The 24,583-nt window shown below is 39.5% G+C and overlaps 1 protein-coding gene across 1 annotated transcript in view; it reads left to right on the top strand.

Moving 5' to 3' along the window:
* Nucleotides 1-24,583, top strand: part of CLSTN2 (calsyntenin 2) — a 191,863-nt gene that overhangs the window by 105,155 nt on the left and 62,125 nt on the right. Inside the window, exons 3-5 of the mRNA XM_015637580.3 lie at nucleotides 9,058-9,253; nucleotides 10,877-11,085; nucleotides 17,063-17,212. Of these exons, the coding sequence (XP_015493066.2) occupies nucleotides 9,058-9,253; nucleotides 10,877-11,085; nucleotides 17,063-17,212 (555 nt within the window). The remainder of the gene's footprint in view (nucleotides 1-9,057; nucleotides 9,254-10,876; nucleotides 11,086-17,062; nucleotides 17,213-24,583) is intronic.

Below are 24,583 nucleotides of genomic sequence, written 5' to 3'. Positions count from 1 at the left end.
ATAATAATCTAATAATAATTAATCCTTTATATAGTTTCTACTACCCCTCAATCAAAATATATTGTCTGTCTTGTTAGCTTGCTATGTTCTTAGCTTCTAAGTTCTTTTAACCCATTGATTCACTGGCACACCTAATGCATTTCTGATTTTTTTCTGTGTGTTATCAAGAGTTTAGGAGCCACTAAAATGATCCAAACTTTCCCTTTGAACTTGTTTCATAGGCAGACAATGCCATGCAAGCTCCACAATTATTCAAAGGTATAATATTGGGATTATTTTGGTTATTATGGTTGTTATTTTTTGCAGGATAGCCCTAGCTGCTAGTACTTGGCTCTCCTCTGGTTTGCATAGTTGAGTCTGCTATTTAAATTATGTGCCAGCCAGTCCAAAGTACCTGGTATAGCTTTTGAGTTAGAGCTAACTCATGCCTTTTATTCAAAATAAAGAAAAACTCATTGATCACTCACTGTGTGCTTTGAATTACCAAATGATGCCCCAAAACAATGCCTTTAAGATTATTCAGGGAAATAATAATTAAATAAATTCAACATTTTCCAAGCTGCTTTATCTCAGAAATTGTCTGCCTTGATACAAGGCCCTAGGGAAAGTAGTTTAATTAAAAAGTAAGGTTTTCTGTCAGTCTGCTGAGTCCTCTGCAGACTAACCAGCTGCTGATTTTCTACTCTGAGTGTGATATGGTGATGTTAATTTTCTTATTTCTCTCAGTGTGTCTCACAAGGGAGCCAAATCTAGCAGATCATTTTGGATCACCTATCCTGCTGCAGGAAATGTTTGTGTTAGGCTTGCATGTAGGACTGTAGGAATTCTGCAAACAATATAGGTATTTGCTCACTACCATTCCTAATTCTAGGTCTCTATTTAATTTGAAAATCTTGGGAACGTTACACATTATAGCTACTTTCACATATTTTATTAGCATTTGTTCTTTAACTGCTCATTAATACTCAGTGGCAGGAAATTATTGCAAGCATTGTAATAACCTTTTTAATTTTACATGCAGAGACCTCTAGGTTGCTCTTTTAATAATAGGTCCACATTTATTTTTTTTTTTAAGGATATTCACTGTAAATTGGGTCAGGTCCTCACAAGGCACGTTATCTCCTATTTTTCTGAGTGTAGACCTCGCTAATCCAGAGGTGAAATATCTTTGTGACCCATCTTTCAGGCACGAAAGTGGAATTAGGGCAGTGGGAGCATCTGGGCCTCTGTGTTTCCTGGGAGTGCTGTTTGATCTGATCAGCAGCAAAGCTGCAGCCTTGCAGCCTGGAGTAAGCTCTGCCCAAAAAATGTGTGTGAAGACAACCACCCAGAGGTGTTTGTTACTCACCTGTTCAAAAGGAGAACAGAAAATGCTGGGAAACTCTGTGATTCACAGCTTCACTTGGCTCCTGGAGGATAAAGTTCCTTTTATTAAAGTGCTTTTTCCCACAGGCTTAACTACACTGTTGCAGGATTAATTTTTCAAATAGTTCATTATAATGTGGTATTGTAAAAACTGTCAGGGGAAATATTTCTCAGTGATGCTGGTGTGACTGTCAGAGCCACAGTGCTGTGCCCCAGAGCCCTGTAACCCAAGGGGACAGCAGTGTCTGTGTGCTGAGGGTGTGGCACTGTGTGAGCTCCAGACATGAAACCTGAGCCTGACAAAGCCTTCCATTGGTGCAGTGGGTATGAAGCTCTACACATGGATTACGAAACTACTTTCTTGCTACTGTTCTTAAAATCATACTTTCTTCCTTTTTTTTTTTTCCTGTCTTGGAACTTGCAGATTTTAGAAAGAATAAAAGACTAATAAATGCTTCAATTATTTGCAATAGAGTATTAATTTGGTAAGGGTTTGATCGATGGGATGAAGGAATGACAATATTTTGTATTTCTATGCTTTTAGAAAAGAGGGTGTTTGCAAAAGGCCCAGTCAGTAGTTAATTAAGCACATCTTTATGAGCACAAACATTTATCTTCTTGTTACTTATTTTCTAATCCACCTCAATGTTTATTGCAGTTTTCAAATAAACATCTATCAGTTCTCCATCACTGGAGCTGGAGTGCAGACCTGAGTGGGATGTGTTGTGCATCTCAGCAGTGGGGAATTCCAATAGCAATGTGGTCAGATATCCCACAAGAATCAGTTTGTCCAGAAAAATCACACTTTTAAAGCAAGATTTAAGTAAACAAAATTTTGGAGTAAGGAAACTTATTGTGGAACCAGGAGGAAATCCAGGTATCACTGCTGCTTTTTTGCTGCCCACAGAACTATCCTTTTATCCTAAGCAATTGGTCCCTGCTTCAGCAGAAGGATGAAGTCTGCTTCATTTGGTGTGAGCTTATGGCAGCAATTGATTACTTGAAGTGCCAGTGCAGTTTTCCAGTTTCAAATCCATGGAACAGGTAGGGTAGCAGTGGATTTATGCTCTTGCTTTGCAGAGCATGCTGCCCATAAAATTAGGTATGAGGAAATAATAGGTTTTGGTATTATATCAAGGCATGGATACCTCCTCATGATTCATTATTTCAGTGTTGCTTCCTGGAATTAAGTATTTCAGTGTGAGTTAAATAACACTGACTTAAATGATCTGGAAAAGCATATACAGTAGTTGCTACCTTATGGGGTTTTTTTCCTACCCTTAGAGATATTTTACATCTCTAATTATTATTTTGCCTCCTTTTCCAAAACAACTGCCCTTTCCTCCTTCAGAACATAACCTTCTGCGTTCTGTAATTATTTAAACAGTAGGTACAGCATGTGATAGAAAAACATGTCAAAGCTGTGAGCATTCCAAGTGGCACACAGGCACTCAAAGGGTCAGCAGCTCTGCACTGCAGGAGGCATTTGCAGGATTCCAGCTGAGAAACTTGTATACACCTGTTATTGTGGAAGGCTGGATTAAAAAAAAAAACAAACCAGAGAAACAGCAGCCCCTAAAAAAAGTTATTGGGAAAGCTGACATTGACAGCATGCCGTGGGTCGGTGCTGTACTCCTGTGAAAACAGCAAACTAAGCAGTGTCCTAGCAGGTTACTTATTTGCAGGTGTCCATCCAAATTCCAGAAGAGATCTTTGCTGATACATTTTCCAAGAGCACCGTGCCCGTGTTTGGATTTCCATCCACCTGTAAAGCCTCAAAGATTCAAATTTGATTCATACTGAGAGTACTTCAATTTTGTTGACAAACTTTTAGTTAAAACAAGAGGAAAGTCACACTGCAAGCAAATCCACACATTACATAAAATTCTTGGAAGCCTTCTGGTGGCATGTAGTGCATGGAGAAGATTCATCAGTGGTGATTCCTAGATCCCTCTGTTACCACTTGATGAATCTGTGGAGCTGAATTAGGTTCTTGAGGGACACACCTAAGGAAACAGCAGTGTTGTTGCCATGCATGTGCAAAGCTTTAGAGGTCACTGTAACACCTTGACCACGGCATTTCTGTCTGTTCTTTGCATCAAAACTTGATATGCATCTGTCCTGACCAGGGGTTTTGTCTCCTTCAAGGTGGGAGTGGATTTGCCATGTGATCCTGGAGCTTTGATTCTTAGGCACTTGAGGATCTCTAGGGTCTCTGTGCTTTCCTCAGGAAGTATAAAACTGCAACCTTAGTTTTATATAAGGCATTATCTATGTTGATATGCACGTTGGAGAAAAACACACATGAGAGTGTAATAAAAGGCTAGAGAGTAATAAAATTAGAACAGGATATGAATGTAAATGAGATATTTTGTCAGCAGCAAATTAATGAAGCCTGGTTTCCTAGAGGTTTGAGCTTCACGTTTGATTTACTGCTACCTAAAAGGTACAAGATGTAATTGAAGCTTTTCTTCTTGTGGAGCTTTTAAAACACTTTTGTATGCTCTGTTTGCTGTTTAGTGAGATGTGACCTCTTTGTCACCCCTATGCTTTTTCTGTAGCATCTCTGTATTGTGGAGCTGCATCATTTCATAGCACTTGAGGGAAAAAATTCATCTTTTTAAAACACAGTTGAAGTTAACAGATGGTTTCAGGAACAGATCCATGTGTGTAGTCACACACCCAGATGTGTCCTGGACACAGCAGTGTGAGCTCCATTCCCATGAGGATTGCCTGAGCATGCAGTTACCACTGAGGTTGGAAAGACCTTTAAAATCATTGAGACCAGCATTAAACCAGCACTTCCAAGCCCATCACTAACCCATGTCCCTGAGTGCCACATTTCTGTGTCTTCTGAATCCCTCCAAGTATGGTTGTGCCACCCCTGCCCTGGGCAGCCTGTGCCAGTGCCTAACCCACACTTCTGGTGGAAGCATTTTCCTGACATGCAGTCTGAAGCTGCCCTGGTGCAACTTGAGGCCATTCATTCACCCTATCAGTTGTTACCCTGGAGAAGAGACTGACTCCCATCCCACCAGAGCCTTCTCTCAGAGAGCCCTGACCCCCCTTTCCTTCAGGCTGAGCCCCCCCAGCTCCCCCAGCTGCTCCTCACCAGCCTGGTGCTCCAACCTTCTCCAGCTCTGTTCCCCTCTCTGGGCTCACTCAGCCCCTCAGGGTCTTTCTGAGGGACCCAGAACTGGGCACAGGATTTGGAGTGTGGCCTCCCCAGTGCTGAGTGTAGAGGGACAATCACTGGTCCTGCTGGCCACACTGGTCCAGTTGCCACTGGCCTTTTGGACCTCCTGGGCACACCTGGCTTACGTTGAGCCGTTGGTGACCAGCACCCCCAGGTCCTGTTGAGCCACTGTGACCCAGACTGCAGCCCAGTGAAACAGCATTTGGTGATTCCTTGTTCACATACAACTGGTATGTGAACTATGTAACCCTTTTTAACTGTTGATGCCAATGATAGAATGTCAGATTCCAGCTTTCCATCTGAAGTCTTCAGTATTCTTGGTGTAGTGAAGGCTGAGGAAACAGCAAAGGGAGATGTGAAAGGCCAAATAAGCATGCAGTGATTTTTTAATAACTTCTGGAATTGTTTCAAGTGAATGAGGCTGTGTAGTTATTAAAGGAGTAACACTGGGGTTTGTTATTTTACTGCAAGGATCATGAATCTGGTGCTTCATATAAAAAAGGCAGTAATACATTTTTATTGATTAAGGCTTACAATCGCTAAATGTTGCATGTAAATATTACATGTGAAACATTGTCTTTATCAATTTCCAAACAGTGGATAAATTTGTTGGTTATGATTCAAAAATTATGAACCATCAGTAGCTTTTTTTTCAGGCTATTATAATTTTTACAGAGGAAATTATTTCCTTATTATCCCTGCAGTAGTAACATATGGATCTACCAAGGCTTTCAAATGGAAAAAAATGTAAACTTAAAAATTAATATGTGCTTATTACTAATGATAGTCTGAATGATTTGAAGAAAAAATGTGTCCAGAGTTTAGTTAAAACATGTATTAAAGTGAAACTCTCTTGCAGAGTTCAACCCTACAGTCGAGTTTTATAGGAAGCCCTCAGAGTGTGTTTCCTGGCCTGGCAGAAGAGATACTTTCCCTCTGCCCTGGAAATTGCTATAGGATTTCATGAATGTGCTTCTACCTTTACATGGTGTCACCAGCTTATCCTTTTTTTAGCAATTCAGTGCTACCACCACTTCTATGATCACAAAATCCTATGTCCACCTGCTCCCAAAACCATTCAAATGAAATGAAGAGCAAAGCACACAATTTTGCTGATCTTGGGGGGAAAAACAATGTCCCAGTTTGCACTCTCATTATTTCAGCCTTGCAAAGGAGAAGGGAGAAGGGTGGTGCCAAGGTCCTGCATCTTCAGTGGTGGCTATGAGCAGGAGAGAAATCCTGCCTCCTTTTCATCCAGTGAATTACAAACCCATGCTTACCTACGACCCCAGTAAGACAGATGAGCTTGGCACAGTTCCCATAGGTGTCATGTAGGCCCGGGGTTAGCTCAGCCTGGTTGAAATAAAGCCCTGTAGCTGTATTTAATAATGAGAAATAGTATCTGTTATATTTTAAAGGATTTGTTTGCAATGTGTTGCAGTTTTGGAGACAGGCAAAGAGACAAGCACACACCGTGTTGGTACAGCAGCAGCCAGATTTTATTGTAGGGCACCTGCTTTTAGAGGGGTTTCACATTTCCATGAAATGGAAATGGTTGGTTAAGGGTCTCAACTCCACCCAGCTCACTCATTGTATGGGTGCATCCATGCTTCAGAGGGATTGGCTGGGCTCCCTCTTTGGGTTTGAATCTGATTTATCATTATCATGTCCAGGCTCTTGCTTCTCTTAAGCTTGGTTGGTCAAGCTGGCATCTGTTAAACCAAACTATCTGTGCAGCTTATAGACGAGCTATAGCTGTCACAGTAATGTGTAATAATAATAGTTTTATATATCTGTCAATGTCTGGCAGTGGACCTTACTTATTTTTCTGCTTTGTTACAGCTCTTACAATTCTGTTATCATTTCCACTTGCATTTCAGCCATTTTAAAAACATCCACCTTTTAAAAACATCATGAGTCTATACATTTAAATTTTTCTACAGTATTAATTAATTTATTTGGAAACAACAGTAAAGCCTTTCTTTTGAAGAAAAAAACAAAACAATTTACCCAGTTTTTAAAAACATTTGAAGTTGTTTTAAAATAAGCAGGTTTCTGTAGCCACATTCTGGAACTGTATGTGGGGTTTTTGCAGTGTGTTTACAAATATCTCACCGTTTCCAGGCAGCTGTCATTTTTGGCAAATGGGAATATGGAGACAAAATTAGAGTTATATTTAAAGCTGGAGTATCTTGCATAGGAGTGGGATATAAAGACTTCTGAAATATTTCACAAGAACTAATTGGGATCTGTGCTGCTTCTATGATTGCTTTGCATTAGGGCTCTGCCTTTGGAGAGGAAAAATGATAAATATTTAGATTGGGGCTAAGAAAACTTTTTTCTGCCCAGAGCTATTTCTGTTTTTTAAGAACTGCAGCTTGGATGTCTGCAAATGCTGTCTTGTTTGCAATCAAACAGTGGATCAATAAAATAATAAACACAAACCACTGAAGTCAGGATTTCTGTTGATGGATTGTGCATCTGAGGAAAACTGTTAAGAAACTATGAAGGCCAGTCTTTATAGAACACAACAAACAGTATTTTCCATTAGACTTCCTATGTTTGCACTGAAATCCACAGTATCATTTCATGTGAATGTTTTATTTTGTAGTTACAAAGAAATGTGAATAATTTTTTCAAAAGTTGTGTGTGACAGCAGTGGGATACAAACTCAGAGATCAGTGCCCATGATTAAAGCTGGACAAGCTGCTTCCCTTCAGCCTTCTCTTCATCCTGTGCTTTGGCCCCTGTGCACAGTTCATTGCCATTGTGCAATCTGCTTTTGTGGATGTGCAAGGTGTTAGCCTTGCTGAAAATCTGATTCTCAGGCTGAAGTCCAATGCTTCTTCTGTAGCCCAAATATTTGAGCTCACTGAGGGTGAACAGCAGAGGGCTTGGGAAAGAGCACAGCTTTGTCCTGGGAGACTCCATGGTCCTTTCACACCAGTGGAGGGAGAGGGTGCAGCAGGAAAATGCCTAAGCAATGCTTAATGTATGTTTTCAGTGCCCCATAATTACCAAAGCAGCTGTGCGCCAATCCTTTAAAGACATTCATAGGATTGACTGCAATTGTTAAGTGTGGGATTTGTCTGCCTGGATGTCAGTGGATGTAGATGAGCAAAGCTTCAGCTCTTGTAGTCATAAAGGGAAACCTGTGTGGTGATAATCAAGGGAATTTTCTAAAAATCCTGTGTTTATACCTCAGTGTACCTAATCCCCACCCTCCCTGCACAAACACCTTTGCCATTTTTTATTTTTCAGACATAATGGGAGTTATGAACTCCAGCATTTTTGCAAAGTCACTGTCTGTTCTCTTTTGCAAAAATAAACAGTATATTGTAATAGAGAAAGAGAAGCCAGCCCTGAATTAGAGGTCATAGATTCAGAGTTAATTTAGAATTTGGCACTTAGCTCAAATATGATTGGCAAGATTTTCGAAAGGCTGCAACTGTAAATTAGAAATAAATGGAAAAGGATTATGTGAGTGGGAGACAGCTTTGAATCTGTAATGCATGTCCCAAGACTGATTTGTTCATAAAAGAGCATGTGTTTAATGTGTCATCAAAATATTTAAGTTACATTGATCTTTGTATATTTCATTTTTAAAGCTGGATTCTGGAGTGGTTAAAAATGAACTCCCTGTGCATATTCTTGCTATGATTATGAAGGATAAAATAAGGAACACCAGAAACTGGGTCTTTTTTTCCCTTTCCAGTCTCATATTCTCACAAGATTCTTTACATTGTCTTTTGTGACCAAATCAAATTTTTTTTAGTCCTTGCTATATCATCTGTTCTGTAGTGCTCCTCTGAGAGATGCTACCGATCTTTTATATTAGGAAGCAGTTTGGAGGCAGAGTGAGCTGCTGCCAAGGATGTATGAGAGTGAGAACGTAGGTAGTTGACTGAGACATCCAAAAGGGACACTTGTCTGTGTTCCTTCAACTACTTCTGCTCCAAAGAAAATGTATGTCTGTAAATAAAGGAGGATGTATTTTGAATGTGCCCATGTTCCACACCATTAGTTTTTCCACTGTTGGGAAACTAAGCTGCAAGAATCTGCACATCCACACAGCTGCCACCTGGCAGCTCAAGTGGCTCAAGGAGTGACAGCACTTAAAAAAGGACCACCTCTGAAGTATTATCTATTGTTCTTTTTGCTATTTCCTTTAAATAAATACAGTCTCTTAATTTCGCTCAGAAGTCATTTGCTCACTGTTGCTGTTGGTACCATATGGAATGGTCTCTAGGGCTTTCAGAAACCATTTAGTAGTGACAGAGGAAGAGGGAGGAGTGTGCTTGGAGCTGCACTCAGCGCATCCCACCACAAAAGGCTCAGTGGTCCTTTTGGATACATAACTACCTGGTGTCTGAGCCTGTATTTCCCTCCTCAGTAACAGCAGGTGAAATACAAATGAACTTTGCAGGTGTCACTCCAGTGCATAAGACTCAGACCCCACCCCCCCAGTTATGACTGTTTTGTGCTGTTCCTCACAGGTGAAATCTGTGCTTTTAAAATCCATGGGCAAGAAATGCCCTTTGAGGCTGTTGTGCTGAACAAGACATCTGGAGAAGGTCAGCTTCGAGCAAAGAGTCCCGTTGACTGTGAGCTGCAGAAGGAATACACATTCATCATCCAGGCCTATGACTGTGGATCAGGACCAGGTGGAAAAAACTGGAAGAAATCTCACAAGTGGGTGAAAATGAGGAGAAATATTTTTTTGCTTTGGCATACATTCACTCCCACAGTCTGTTATTGTCAGGTAGAAAGCAAATAAAACAAAGATGAACCATTGTTGCAATATTCCACCCATGTTTTAATTCCTTTTTCCTATTAGGAAATATACTCCTGTTTGCTTTCTCCAGTTAAAGTTTTAGACAAGACTCTCCTTTGGGTGGATAAATGCGTCTCAGTTTTGGTTTATATTTTCCATTCTTACTTTCATGTTAAATACATCCAGGTCATAGAAGCCAGCTTTCAATTGATATATGCAATTTTTAAACAGGTTTTCTCTTTGTTCATCCCATTTCAAAGGGTAAGAGAAGAGGAATCAACCCCCTTTTTTAGTATTTGTATGTCATAAGCTGAGCAGTGTCATATTTGAATGGTGTCTGACATCAGCTTTTGTCCAGGGAGTCTCAAAGTGAAGTCCTGTGAAGAGGGGTGTATTGAAAGTCAGTAGGTGGCACTTTTTACTGTAGAGCCAATTCCCTCAATAAGCTTAGGTGGCACAGTGCTTTTCTTTCCTTTGAATTCATGAAACTTAAGCTCCAGACCATTTGTCGTTAAAGATGGATTTAATTCACATGAATGTATAAGTGCTGTACAATTTGTACAAGTTCGTTTTGCTGAGAGCCATTATAATAAATGAATTATAGCAGTCATTCTTCCTTTTGCTCATACAGAACACATGACAATTAAAAATTTAATTAGGTCTATAATGCATGCTGAAGTTTTCAGGATATTTATAAAAAAACACAGATTTAGGAGGAAGCCTGCAATAGCAGATCACCATCAAATCACAGAAACAGGTTTTGCTTCACAATATCGAGTTTTCTTATATTCCCCCCTCTTATATCAGCAACAATCTGGTAGAAATACAGTTGTGGAAATTTTTCGTCTAATTTTGACTAAATGAAATCTGGCCCACTGCCAGCAGACTTTGTCTGGTAGGACACTCTCAGCCACACTGCCTGGGGCTCCAGCCTTCACTGTGGCTCTGCCACTGCTCCAGAACATCCCTTCTGCGTCCCTCTGGCACCCTGCCCATCAAACCAGAAAGCAAATTCTTACAAATCAAGGCCTTTAGGATTTATTCACTAAATACCAAAGGCCTTGGTGGGCTAAATGTACAGTGCTGTAACTCATTGAAGGGTTAGATAATTATCATCAGCAGAAGGTGTCAGCCTTAATTAATACGGAAGAATGTTTGTAAACTGACCATTTTTAGGTAGTGGATATGGAAGACTACTGTGAATTTTTTTCCTCATTGCTTATTTTACCCTGTAATTATATCATTTGCTTTCTGCCAGGATTCATTTTTAGAGGAAGATTTTAATAGGGAGCACCAAGAAACTCTATTCCTACAAGCCATGACAATAGACTTTTACCTAGTGCCACATTAAGATACTAAATTAGGCAAATTAAACATAAAAATTCAGCAATATCTCATTTTAATAGGGACTTACCTATTAATTACCTATTAGTTTTCCAGATACGTTTTGTCAGTCTTTTCAAGTGTTTTCAAAATAAACAGTTAGTGAGGCGTCCCAATAAATTCATTTTTCTCTTTGATATTTTCTTTGCCTTTTTCAGGGCAGTAGTCCATATCCAGGTGAAGGATGTCAATGAGTTCTCCCCAGCATTCAAGGAGAGTGTGTACAAGGCCTCAGTGACAGAGGGGAAGATCTATGACAGCATCCTGCAGGTGGAAGCCACAGATGAGGACTGCTCCCCCCAGTACAGCCAGATCTGCAACTACAAGATTGTCACGGCAGATGTGCCCTTTGCCATCGACAGGAACGGTGAGTCTGCAGGGCCTGGGGCCACCAGCTGACCACCTGGCTGGACAGGGAACTCCAGAGGGACATCCTGTTCTCATCTCTGAGAATGGAGGGATCCTCACAGCGAGCAGTTCCAGCTCTTTTGTGTAACCCTGGGGCAGAAAGCAATGCAGTGATCTCCCGTGGAAATTAAACCACTGAGCAACGTGACTCTTGGTCACTCAGTCCGTTCTCCTGACTGCCTCAGATCATGTTTCCCATCCAAATGATGGCATTCCCCAAGGCAGCATGTGCTGCCTTGTGCAGGGTTTATTCACTGGATTACAGGTGAACTTCTTGAAGCAGAGCCTGAATATGCAATAGTCTGCATATGTTCATTGATTGTCAACACTTTTAGGATCATGGGTCCACAGACCTGCCTGGTCAGATTCCTGAAGGGAATCTATTATTCTGCAGCATGGAAGAAAATGTACTTTGGAGAATTAGTAGCATTCTTAAGTTTTTGGTAAAACTTAGGGGTTTTTTTGTTTTAGTTGTTTTTCTGAGGTATATATTTTGTATTTTAGGGAAAATAATAAACCGTATTAAGTTTCCTATATGGAGTAGTTTTTCTCTGTATGGCAGCTTCCTGGAACAGCAAAGAACACGGAAGTGAGTTTGGGAATGGTGGCTGACCTGCATGAAAAGTGTGTGGAAGGTCCTTACTCCCTTTCTCTGCTAGCTTCAGAAAATACAAAAAATATTCCCTAGAAGAAACACCCTGTGTGCATACCCAGGAGTGCTCTGTTTTCTCTCTCCTAGCAGAAGCATTTAACCCATGTTGTTTGTAGGAGGAGAGTACAGTTTGGAAGATAAATATGATTTTTGGCCAAGTTGTAAATTGAAAGTGTGCATGGAGCCACTGTTTTCTCTGAGCAGTCATTTTAATGTTGGGATGTTTTTTAAAAACTCTTTACCCTGTTCAAAGATTATTCATCTGTATTTGTGCAGCTCTTGCACAATGCACAGATGAGCATCAGAAGACAATAACCCGTTACATCAATAAATTGTAATGACTTTGGGGAAAATTCCCTCTCATTACCACACACTGGGAAGCAAGCATATGGTATAGGAAACGCAATCATAAGGAGTATGTTTGTGTTTGCATAAATATGGGCACTGGCACATGTTCTTGAGAATCCAGAGAACTGCACAGAGGATTTTTTACAGCAAGTGCACATTTGGAAGCAATTCCCTAGAATTCCCAGTTTTCCTCTCCATGGATTTTTTTTCTAACTGAGAGATTTCCCTTGTCATAAAAGAAAGTTCTCCACGTCTCTGAATCAATTTTTTCTCAAGGCTCCACATGACTTGCCTGCGTGGAGGGTGGGTACTTGGAGAAGCCGCAGGTTGTGTCTAATTTTCTGCAAGGTTTGTGGCAGATGTAAGGGACAGAGAATACCCTGAAACTGGTGTGGTACAGATCAGTCATTTCTGCTTTTCAGCTCCTGTGACACAGAGCAGCTGCCTCAGGAGTGCTCATGTCTTTCTGCAGCCACAGACATGATCAAAAGCGTGGGAAATGTCAGGAGTCCTTGGTTACATCTTTGTCCTCATCTGCCTGGGACCTGCTTTTCAGCAAAGGCAATGAGAAAACCATTGATTTAAATGTGACTTTAAAGCCTGCAGTGAATAATTGGTGTAAGGTTGTAATACTTGCAGTTTCTTGGTCATTAATTCAATTAATATTTTTGATCTATTTGTTCACTAAAAGAACAGTGCTGTCACAACCAACAGTAATTGCAGTCTAATTTGCAATTTTTAAAGATAATGATAATTGCTTAAACCCACTGGGATTAGAGACAAAGTTAGAATAGATGGCTACACTTTCATTTTGTGACAGAAGTATGTTGCTTAGTTGCAACACATTTCACTGCTGAGAATGTCTCTCTATGGCAGCTGATATAAACTGTCTCTGGTGCAAATTCTCTGGAAACTTGCCCTGTTCCCTGTAGGGTGGTTAAAATAGATGTATGAAATGCCTGTGACTGTCTGGTAATACTGTGCTAATTAGGATTTTGTTAACAGGGTTTTTTTTTAGCCATTGTGAAATACAGATTTAGGTTCTTGTGTCTTCTGTGGGTTGTGATTTTTTTTTATGCTTTTCAGTCACCTACATGTGGAGCTTCATTGCTCAGAAAGAGTATAACCAGATACCTTAAATTCAAATCTAATTATTACAGGAGGCCCCAAAAGATGGAGGTGGGGGTGAATTGTGAGGAAAACATACCATTGTCTGCCCCAGATGGTGGATGTTTTTCATGACCAACATATGAAAATAACCCCAAATATATATCTGCAAAAAGGTGAAGCTATTTCATCAGCCCTTTTTCTTTAGGCAGGTCACTGTCATGTTAGGTAAAACTGATTTCTTGTCCCTAGATCCATGCATGGAGCACTTTTTTGGCCTTGAAAAAATTATATTACACATTGGGGAAGCTTTGCAGAGTGGCAGAGAGAGCCCTGCAGACTGTGTTGGTGCACAGGCTGCCTCAGCCCCACTCCATGTGAGGCAGGAGTGGGTGGGCTCAGGAATCAGCATCAGCTCTGGGAGTATTTCCTACAGGTCCTTATAACTTAGACACTTTGGGGAGGTAATACAAAACTTCCCAGTTATGTTTGGGAACCCTGGCCCTTGATATGTGATTTCTTTGTGGATAAAATTACCTTGTGTTCTGAAACTGTAGCACTAATAAAATTCACTCTTGTATGTGATGAGCCCAACTTGGAGGGTAATGAACTCTGAGTCATAAAATACAGTCTTGTAAAGGCAGAGGACAAATTTATGCTTTGCTGTGCAAAGAACTGTGATTAAAGGTATGAGGTGTAATATGTTTTAAAGCAGTATTGCATAGAGATTAGTCTCATTTTCTACTTAGCAGAGAATCCAAATCAAGTCAGCTACTGCAGCAATACTGGGTAGGCTTTTTTCAGAAAAAATAAAAATTACAGAAAAATTTAATCAGAATGTACAGATCTGTTGGAATACCAGAAAAACTCATTTCTATTCACATATCTTGTGCTTTATTTATCAGGGATTATGGTCAGATAATCTGGGAACTCAGGTATAGATAGAAATTCTGTCATGGCTCTGACCTAGTCTCACCTCAAAAATGGGGATGACTCTTACTTGCCACTCAGCTCTGGGGAGCACTTCACAGATGTGTGTTCAGACTGTTCCATGTGAGGATGAGACAGGGGCCTGCCCAGGCAGTACAAGTTTTATCAGATCACAAATCCTAGACAGGACAGGGTCTCACAAGATCCTCCTGAACAGCACCCAGAGCTGCAGGAGGAGCAAGTCTTTCCCCATCCTCATGAGTGCTCCAGAGTAAGGTGGAAGAGCTGTAAAACAGGGATGTCTATATCCATCTATCCCTAAAACTGACTTTGAAGAAGGAGAGGTGTAAATGTCTATGCCCTCAGGAAGGACTTTTTATATTCCTGTAGTCACTGATCTGCTTTTTGTTGTTTGAAAATTGGTTATAGCTCTGGGTATTTCCAGGAATAGGCAGATATTTGGGAAGACTGAAAAAAACCTATGTGGCCTGATTTTGAATTGTGTAGACATGTACTTACTTCTCCCATTAAAATTTTCTCTTTTTAATGTTATTAACTTTTTTGTCTGTGGGTGAGATGTAAATAGAAACTTGCAGACTATCATCTCTAAAACTTTAATTGTTCTGTGTTTATACTGCTTCCCTTCTGTGTCTGCTTTTTAATCATATTGATTAAATTATAAAAACCCAAAGAATCATGAAGCATCAGTGGTAAGGAAAAAAAGTTATTAGGAAATCAATAAACTATTGGGTAGCATCTGCAAGTCATCCAAGTGACCTTCAAGAATAACACCTAGGAATCAGAACCTTTGTAGTCCAAATACAAAATGGTCATAATGAGGTACACAAATACAGATCTTGGAAGATAGATTTAATGAAATGTAAATATGATTTAATGATTTATAAATCTTGTAAGACAGTTAATGTGCCACACCAATTCTAGCCATCTGCTAATGAAAATTCGAACAATTTTGATTTCTTGAGAATTATCTTTGCTGATCACAGACTAAAATAATACCAAGGAAAACCAAATAGGGAAATATAAAGAAAATACAAAGATTCATGTAAGAAATAATATAATGCCAAAAGGACAGAAGAACTGAGCAGATGAAAAATCAGTAATTAAGTATATACAGTGGCAGTTTAAATCCTCTTAGGCAGCCAGTAATCAGGCAACTCAAGACAGTAGAATGGGTGATCAGATTGTTTTGTCAATCACTCACTCAAAACCCAATGAAGTAATTGTTGGTGGTTGTTGCTATTCCTGTGGGGAGGAAAGAGCTGTGCCCATGGCAGGCCTGAAAATGCCTGGCAAGATGAGGTACCCCAGGGAGAGAACCGCACAGTCTGCAGGGCACTGTCCTGTTTCCAAATCAGCCTTCAGCAGCTTGTTTAATTTCTCCTTTCAAGACTTAAAAATACAAGAAGGGCTTGTCCTCCTCTGTGCCCTGCTCACAGAGGGAGCAAGGGAGACACAAAATAAGCAGAAATGGGTTTTTGGGCCTGACCTATAACTGCAGGTGCCAGGGGCTATTTAAGCTACAGGTTTTGAACCTAAAGGTGGTGATAAATGCAAACAGCAGCCTTCCTTGAGGCCTGACCTGGAAAGTTTTGCATCCATTTCAATTAAACTCCTAAGCTTTAATGTAGTAGTAGCAGTAGTAGAAAGTGGGCTCTGACAAGATAAGGAGTGTGCAGCAGAGACACCTGCTGAAAAGTCTTCACTTGTCAAATAAATAGTGAAAGACTTCATTTAAGAAGTTGCATTTGTCTGCTTTCTCCTGTCTCTCACTCATTTGAGTGAAAAGGAAAAAGAAAATGAAACTCAAATGCCCAAACCTAACATTGTGTGCCTGACAAAAGACTTTGGGCAGCACCTGTGGGGATCAGTTCACTGCATCTGACTAAACTCCAGGATATGGGGGCTGCCCAGCTGTCCTTTTCAAATTTAGCACAAACAGCTGGATTTTGCTGCTCCTTGCTTGAAAGCAGTTGTTGTGTGTAGCACTGCTGCAGAGTAAGTTTTTCCCTTGAATTCTAAAACAGAAACCCTCATTCAAAGAGATGGTAAAACAAATAAGCCTGAGCAAAAACACAAAATTAATTAAACAGGATGAAGTTTCAACTTGTGCAAAAAGTAAATTTCAGTGGAAATGGACAGAATTGAAATGCTGAACTTGTTAATAGAAAATTCATGCATTTTGCATAGTGCTCTCCCAGTCCTCCAGGAGCTATTCAGAGAAAAATCTTTCCCTTTCCTTTTGAAAGTTCGGATATCTTTGTTCCCAAAGCAGGTAATTTGTCAACTTTATATGTGTGTCAGGTTCAGCAGATAAACCCTGTTGTTGCTGGGCTTTCTTTTCCATGTGATAACTCTGTGCTGCCCTATCAAATACTGCTGAGTGCTGCAGAGCAGGAGGTGATTCTGGGGATTTTCCTGTTTTTAAAATGTCTCTCATTTACAGGGTAATAGCTTTTGGGAAAACAGGAAGATACCTGGGTTCAGTAATGGATCTCAGGAATGTGGCTGTTAAAGCCATGTATTGGGGCAAATGTGGAAAAGAAGGGTGAGCCTACTCACAGCTCACGTGTCAAGATTTAACAAGATTTAATTACTTTTATCATCTTTAGAAAGTGTTGTTGATCAGATGTTTTCTGATAGAGCCATGCCCACATGATATCCTTCCCATCTTATATTTGCCTACAAGTTTCTTAATTTCTCTTCTGGATTGAAAGAAAATCTTTCCTGTTCCTCTGACCTGTCCTTCCTGTGCATGTCCCGTGCACTTTAAAGAGCTCAAAGTCACAAAGCACTCAATGAACCAGGACCCAAACGTTGCAGTCTGTGCGTGCTCAGCCAAGAATTGACCTCTGAATGTTTTCTTGTGTTGAACCTCTAGGTAACATCAGGAACACCGAGAAACTGAGCTATGATAAACAGCACCAGTATGAGATAATGGTGACAGCTTTTGACTGCGGGCAGAAACACGCAACAGAAGATGTCTTGGTACACGTTAATGTCAAACCCGTGTGCAAACCAGGCTGGCAAGGTAAGGCTGAAGAGCTTTTCTATTTCAATTTTTTATTGAAATCTCTTTGTTTTTTTTGCTGGTGTCTTCTCTCTACCTTGCAGTAAGGAAAGTAGGGTGCTTATGGCACTGGTGTGGAAAACTGCTGCTATATCTTCTGTCTCATTCCAAGGCTGCTAACAAAGTAAATGGGAATCCCACATTTGCTTCCATTTGCCATGCCAGAACAAAGAGTGGACCAGACAAAAAGGACTCTAATAATAAGTTGTCTTATGAGTCAGTCTGAATATTCTGGAAGATTAAAAAAAAATGCTGCTGATTTGCCTACTGTTCCTTAAAAGAACGTTTTTGAAGGTACTCCTGCCACATGAGTTGGAGTTGCTCAGGTTATCTTGTTCCAGGTTCAGGATTGACTTTTGTGGCATGCAGGAGCCAAGGCACCTTCACTGGGACTGAAAAGCATCTTTAAACTGATTCCTGTCTTGCTATTGAGATATTTTGGTAAGAATCAATTTGATTTTCTAAAAAGGCTGTAAGGATCCATACCCTGTCTGGAATAGAGAAAACCCCAGCTGACAATGTACAGGGAAGATAGATATGCCACTAATCATTAGGAATTAAGATGGAAATGAGGACTGGATTATAGACAAACCAATTGGATGTGACCACATTATGCAGGTGTCATTCAGGACTAACTGGACATTCATAACTGTAATTTTTAAACATAATGATTGAGAAGGAAAAAAAATCAGTTTGGCTGTTGTACTTAAAGGTAAATTTGCAGGTTGACATTTAGATGAAAAAAAGGTTTTCTTTGTCAAATGAGAAGCTCTGGTCTAGAGCTAATAATGAAGTGTTTGTAATGGCAGGATTCCATTTCCACATCCCTCACCTAAAGCAGAACCACATTTCAGTTTTTTGGGATGTACTAGTACCCAAGTACTTTGAAGAGCATTTTTGTTGATAAAAGCCACAATACCTATGAACTACTTCCACATTCTCTAACAGATCTTACTGTTCTAATTATTTATTCTATAAAACTAATTATGGTCTCTAAACTGAAGAAATGTTCTGCTTCCATTTTGTGGAGTTATCTCAGATAAATTAAGTACACCCAAATTAGTTTGGGATTTGTATTAAAATGGGTGTAATTGATGAATTTTTTTTTTCATTTTTATTTTTTTTTAATTCAGGTATTTTATTGATTAAGTTTTGCAGAGATGGTAATGGTGTATTTCTATTGCTCACTATTATTTCACAGTTAATGTGGTTGTTATGGTTGTTACTGGTTCCATCAGTTGGTTTAGGCACCAGGCAGCCAATAAAAGGAAAGGAACAACCTCAAGAAGGTTTGGTCAGGGTTTGGGGCTTTATTTTTGTTCATTTTTTGATGCTTTGCTTATATTATTTGTACCTTTCCATCTGTCAAACACATGACTTTTCACCTCCCTGGCACATCCCCAGGTCAAGGAGCACAGAGTGCAAGAGGATGTCTCCTACTCAGGGTGGAAGGTCTTTGAGTAAACAATTGGGTATCTACCAAGGGTAGATTAAGGGCATCAGTCCTTAATTATTATCAATTCATTGATTGTAAATTGAAAATGAGCTGCAACATAATACTTCCAGAAATTTATACGTTTCTCTTAATGAGATTTTTTAATGCCTATTTATTTTTAAAGGCAGAGAAATTCAGGTAGATGATGTTGTTTGCTAGTTTGAGCGAGTATCTGTAAAAATCACCTGTGTCAAAGGAAAAAAAAAAAAAGAAAAAAATAAGATCAAATAAGCAAAACCTTCCAAGAGTATTCTAGTAGTGTTAAAGAGGAAAGAGGAAATCTGGAGACTAGAAATGGAAGATATGTACAGTGTTCTTTCTTCTCTGTGTCTGTTGCTCTGTGACCTCCCCACAGAGGGGCAGCCAGCAGGTTTTCTCCATCTTCTTTGAAATAATGCTGTATTTGTAAAGATTGGATGACTACAGGAAGTAAAATAATGGGAAGTTTTTGACAGAAAAAAGGAATATTCTGAGTCTTTGGATATAATAGAGATGTTGCTAAAATACGTGATTTTTTTTTTCTTGTTCTTCAGTTATCCTGAACAAATAAATACTTGGATTTTCAATTTATGGCATTGGCACCTAGTTCCTGAAAGTTAATGACTTTTGTAATTTGAAATATTGTGCACTTGTTTATGTAACTATCATGAATAGAAATAGGAGTAGTCTAATGCAAATTCAGTATTAAAAATTTTAGTGCAGCAAATTTCAGTGCAGATGCCCTTCAAATAACCTCTACTGTGCAGGGCTGGGGCAGGGAAGAACAGGCTTATGTAAAACAATTCAAAATTATTCGTGTTTCTCGAGGCCAACAGCACGTGACTGGTGTGTGGCAGAGCAAATAAGGCTCCACAAGCCAAGTGGAGCCAAATATTTCATCAATATTCCCTTGGGCTAACAGCATTGAAGCCTTCATTAAATCTAGGAGCTGCTTCCCTGCTCTCTGATGATGAACATTAACTCAGAAGTGGCCAGATCCCCACACAGACATTTTCAGCAAAAAAGCCTCCCCTCTATTCAGTGGCTGCTTTAGAAACAAACTCGACCCAAGCTGACATTTGCTTTCTGAGCAGACCACTCTGGAGTGTTATTTGTATCCTGAGCAAGCTAAAAATATAAATTGGTGAGCTTAATTCATTCCTAATCAGTTATTTTAATTGGAAATTCTCATTGTGAGTTTTGTGAAGTGACTTCCAGAGCTGTGCTACAAAATCTCTTCATGCCAGCTGCATTGTCCATGATTTCCAAACAGGGGAATGACCATGTCCTGCCAGGTAGGTGAAGGACTGCATTACCAAGAAAAGCTGGATCATGACAGTACTCCTGACACAATTTTATTTTATTTAAAAATAAAAACATTTTTAAACACCATTATGGGGTTTCCATCCCAAGCAAAAACCTGTTACCTTCAACATCTTCCCCAGGTTCTGTCCTTCCAGAACTGTTTTCAGTTGTGTGGACACAAAGCTCACACCTCACTTCCTCTGGGCATTCACTCTCAGTGAAAGGTGTTCCTTCCACTGCTGCTGTTTTTAAAGTCACAAATACCAATTTCTGTAAAGTTAGATCTTCCTTATTCAAAGGAGGGTGGGCAGACTTGTGGCACCCCAGTACTAAACATCCATAAACTATTTTCATTAAATAGCATGAGGTGAAGTGAGACAAAATCCTGCAATCTACACCAGATTTCCTTTAGCTCATTTATGGTACTTTAATCTTTTGTCACATTACTGTTACCTTCAGGAACAGTTTTCACAAAACTGTTACTGTTCCCTCCATAGTGGGATAACAAATGGAAATTAAATATAACCCAATGTGCTGGAAGATGCAAGATAGCAGAAAATTGAAAAGAACTATTCCTGTAACAAGCTCTCTGGTGAGTGATTTACTGTATGGGGAGAAAAAGAGTTTAGCCTCAAAAAAAAAGGCAGAATAATGGACCCAAAAAGTTGAAAAATATGTTTTGAGACTGTCAGAGGTCTGCTCAGTTATTGACACCACAATTATTAAACCACAAGTGAGGTTGCTCCCTAAAAAGCAATTGATTTCAGACAGAAAACAGTTACTAGAAGAAAAAAACTTATCTAAAGCAGCTAAGTGAATACCCTGGGAAAGTGTCAGAGAACTCACAACTGGGAAGGATGGCTGTGCTTCCTGGGAAGGTGAGTATGGAGCAAAGACAACAAAAAACTCCAAAACTCAAAAGTCACATTGTTTCCCCTCATGAGACTTTTTCCATGCCAAATTTCATACGGCCTTGCACAGGCAGTGGGGACTAACACTCACCTACAGCTGAACAGACCTTTGGGACTCAATAGAAAACAGGATTTCACAGCATCTAGCCTCAAGTGTTTTATCAATCTGAAAAGATGTCTTGCATTTACCTTCCAGTGCCTGTGAACCCATATGCATCCACACCCAAGTTCTCAAGAAAGGGAATAGGGTTGAATTTCTTTAATAACTCATAAAAAAAAAAAAGATAGTATTGAAAAATTCAATTACTTTTACATAGTGCTGGCTTAAAAACAGTTTTGAAATAAAAGCATCTCTTTGTTTATTCACCTAATAGATTATAAAAATATCTAATAAAGGTGGTTAATGCATCAAAGATAGCACATATCATTTCTAAGGCATGTAGGGCTCACTAAGGTAACCTGGGCACCAAAAGGCACATTCCTACCTCCTCTTTAAGGCTGAATAGTTATTCAGAGGCTGTGTGCAGTCAGATCAGCTTGCTTTTCCTGCTAAAATAAAATCCTTCTTTTGTACAGAGAAGGGCAGGACCTTCCATTTCGGTAGCAGAGTGATCTCACATCACTTCTAAGTCAACATTCCTCAGAGATGCTGTTTGCAGTAGCTGCTGAGTGACTTCAGAATGGTTTTCATGGGGGCTTTCTAGGAAGATCCAATTACTGAGGAAAACCAAAACCATATTGGCTTTCATTCTGACAATATTTTTAACAAAGAGGAATATGATTACTAAGGCAATTAAATATTTGGAGAAGGCTGGTCAAGTGCAGAAACCTTGCTGATGAGATAATATTCTCAGTCTTACGGAACAATTTTAAAGGGCCAAGTATTTTCTGCACTAAATATAAATCAATTTGTATTACTCTTGTGCACACACCTTGTAGCTCAAAACACCATCCTTGTGTTGCCTTAGCTGTAAGATACTCACCCATATTTTTATAAATTAAATTTATCGTGAAGCAGGGAGTCTTTATGCCAGTCTAGGCTTGGTACTGCTGTGCATGCATTAGCCACACATCCTTCAGCCAGGAGAATCAGGTTGAAATTCATTCTTACATTCATCTGGTAACTTGAATGGCACCATTTTAGTAAAATACCCACTCCAGACATTTGAAAATTAACTGAACTGAGTACTACCAAGTCTTGAGTTTTAAATTTATGTAAGTTCCTTCTTGATTTTTATTTGTTTACAAGTACATTGGTTTTGTTTTGTTTTGACTACCAGATGCATTCAGAGAAAGCGGTCATACCTGTTTCAATCTGATTTTTCAGATATTCTCTCTTTAATACATTCTGGGTCTGCTTTATAGCTAAATACATCTTCCCTGAGAGCTCCAGGTCCTTTCCTGTTTCTTTGTACCATGGACTCTTACTGAAAACAGTGTTTTGTATATTCCAAGGTTGCCTTGCTTTTGCCTGGCTGTATCAGACTGATGGCCCGTGGAAATGATGTTCTTGTCTTAATGGAATCAGCTCTTTTTCTATTTGTCATTTTTCAGTGATTTCCCAGCAGTTTGCTGAAATTCCTGAGCACTTTGTATCATTACTAAGCTCTATTTCTGTAACACCAGCTCTCAAGGTCATCTTATTCTGTGCTTAGGATATTCTTTCTAGACTGACTTCTAGTGTGGCATTGCCCTCCTTTCCCTTGGCTGGCAGCAGTAACTAACACAGTTCTGCTCTTGTGCCAGGACTGCAAATGGAAATATCAAATAACACTCCCAAGGCAGACTCACAGGAATCGTTACCGGTGAGTTCCCTGTGTACCATGAGCACATTTTCAGAGTAACCCATTTTTGCCCTCTCTGCAGGCTGTTCTGCTTATCTATGAGGATTGAAATACTGAAACCAGTCTTTTCCATCTTAAGTGATACAAAAACTCCATTCATTTTAGATCTATTTAACTAGAATTTTATTTCCATATAACTGTGTGGAAGATAACTCCTTTGTTCACATTTCTGAATTTGCAACTACAAAAATTGTCTTTTCTTTTTCGAATTTTCACTGCAAAATCCTCCTGAGCTTTACTGAGGCAATTATAATTTCATTGAGAAGTTTCTTATCTCTGAGATGCAGCTGACAGCATACTTCCATTAACATTTCCTCTGCTCAAAAATTAAAGCACTATGGGATATCCAGTTAGATTTGAAGCTTTTCATTATGATTTTTTTTTCTCTGCATGTAAAAAGTTCCACATATTCTTAGGATGTGGGCTGAAAAATTTCAGACTTTTTACATGAGCTATGACACTCAATTCATTGATTTGAGTACTACTCCACGCAGTGTTTCAGAGTCTGTCTCTGAGAATCTGAAAAGCACTTTGCAGACTCTCCAGGAGAGACATTAGAAGCCTGTGACCAGCCCAAACCTGGCAAGAAGAAGGTTATTTCCTAAAGGAAAGCAAGCAGAGAGCCAATTGTAATGGCAGAGCTGGCGGGGTGGGGTGGCAGCCACCCAGAGCCAAGCCCTGACCCTGCTCAGGGGAGCCGGACAGACCCAGAGAAGGGAGGTTCTTTAGGGCTTATTAGTGCCCTTGGGGCTCTGACACTGTGGAAAATAACATTATTCAAATGCAGTCTCACAACAAATAACAGCTTAACTTGTGCTGTTTCATGGTTTTTAGATTCTTATATTTTTATTTTACATAATGAAGCACCATTAAATCTGGGAACTTTATCACTTGATGGAATATTCAGTTTCAGTAGGTCAGGCACAACATTTATTCCACTGGGTTCACCAGCTCCTGCAGCAGCATTTCCATTATCCTGTACTAAGCACACATTTCTGTGTCTTTTTTGTTTGTCTTTTTAAAACTACCAGCATGCTGTACAAGGAAAAGGTGTCTCTGAATGTTTGTTTATTCTTTGAGATGTGCACTTCAATCTCTTAGCAAACCAGGAGAGCATCAGTTTGATTTTTCTCTTTGCTGTGGAAACGCTTTAACTGAGTCAGACCTGATTATCATTTCTGTAACAAGTCTCTCATTTCACATAAAATGGCACCAGAGTAACCTTTAGCCAACCCTCTAGCCTACATAAACAGCACAGGTGTGAAGATGCTGCAGAGGAAACAGAAGAGGCACCAATTACACTGCTCTGGGAAACTTCTCTTCCAGCAATTATGTAGGGATGCTGCAGAGGCTCACATAAATTTTATCTTGCATTTAGTTGCCAAGATGCAGATCTTCAGTGCAACAGGAGAGAAGTTTCACATTTCATTGTGTTACAATTATCTTTAATTACATTACTGTATCTTTTAACACCCTGAAATGGAATCAAAGTTTATGGCCACACACATGTAGGAGACATAAACCACATCATATGTGATTTATGTGTGATCTCCTTCAAGGAAAAAAAAAATCAGATTAAATCCTTCTTAGTGTCTTCTAGCATTAGAAATTAATTAAAATATAAAACGGATCACAAAGACAGTTGTCGTGGTTTAAAACCAATAACTAAGAAAATTACTTATTTCTTGCTGTGAGATATGGATTAGAATAAGGGCAAAACAGGCATAAAACTTAAAAGGAATAAAGAAAGTTTATTGACAAACAACAAGAATAAGAACACCAGAATAAACTTCCAGAA

This window comes from Parus major, chromosome 9 (assembly GCF_001522545.3).
Source record: "Parus major isolate Abel chromosome 9, Parus_major1.1, whole genome shotgun sequence".
NCBI lineage: Eukaryota > Metazoa > Chordata > Aves > Passeriformes > Paridae > Parus > Parus major.
The sequence above is the reverse complement of the archived record's forward strand: the minus strand, read 5'-3'. Positions and strand labels throughout refer to the sequence as shown.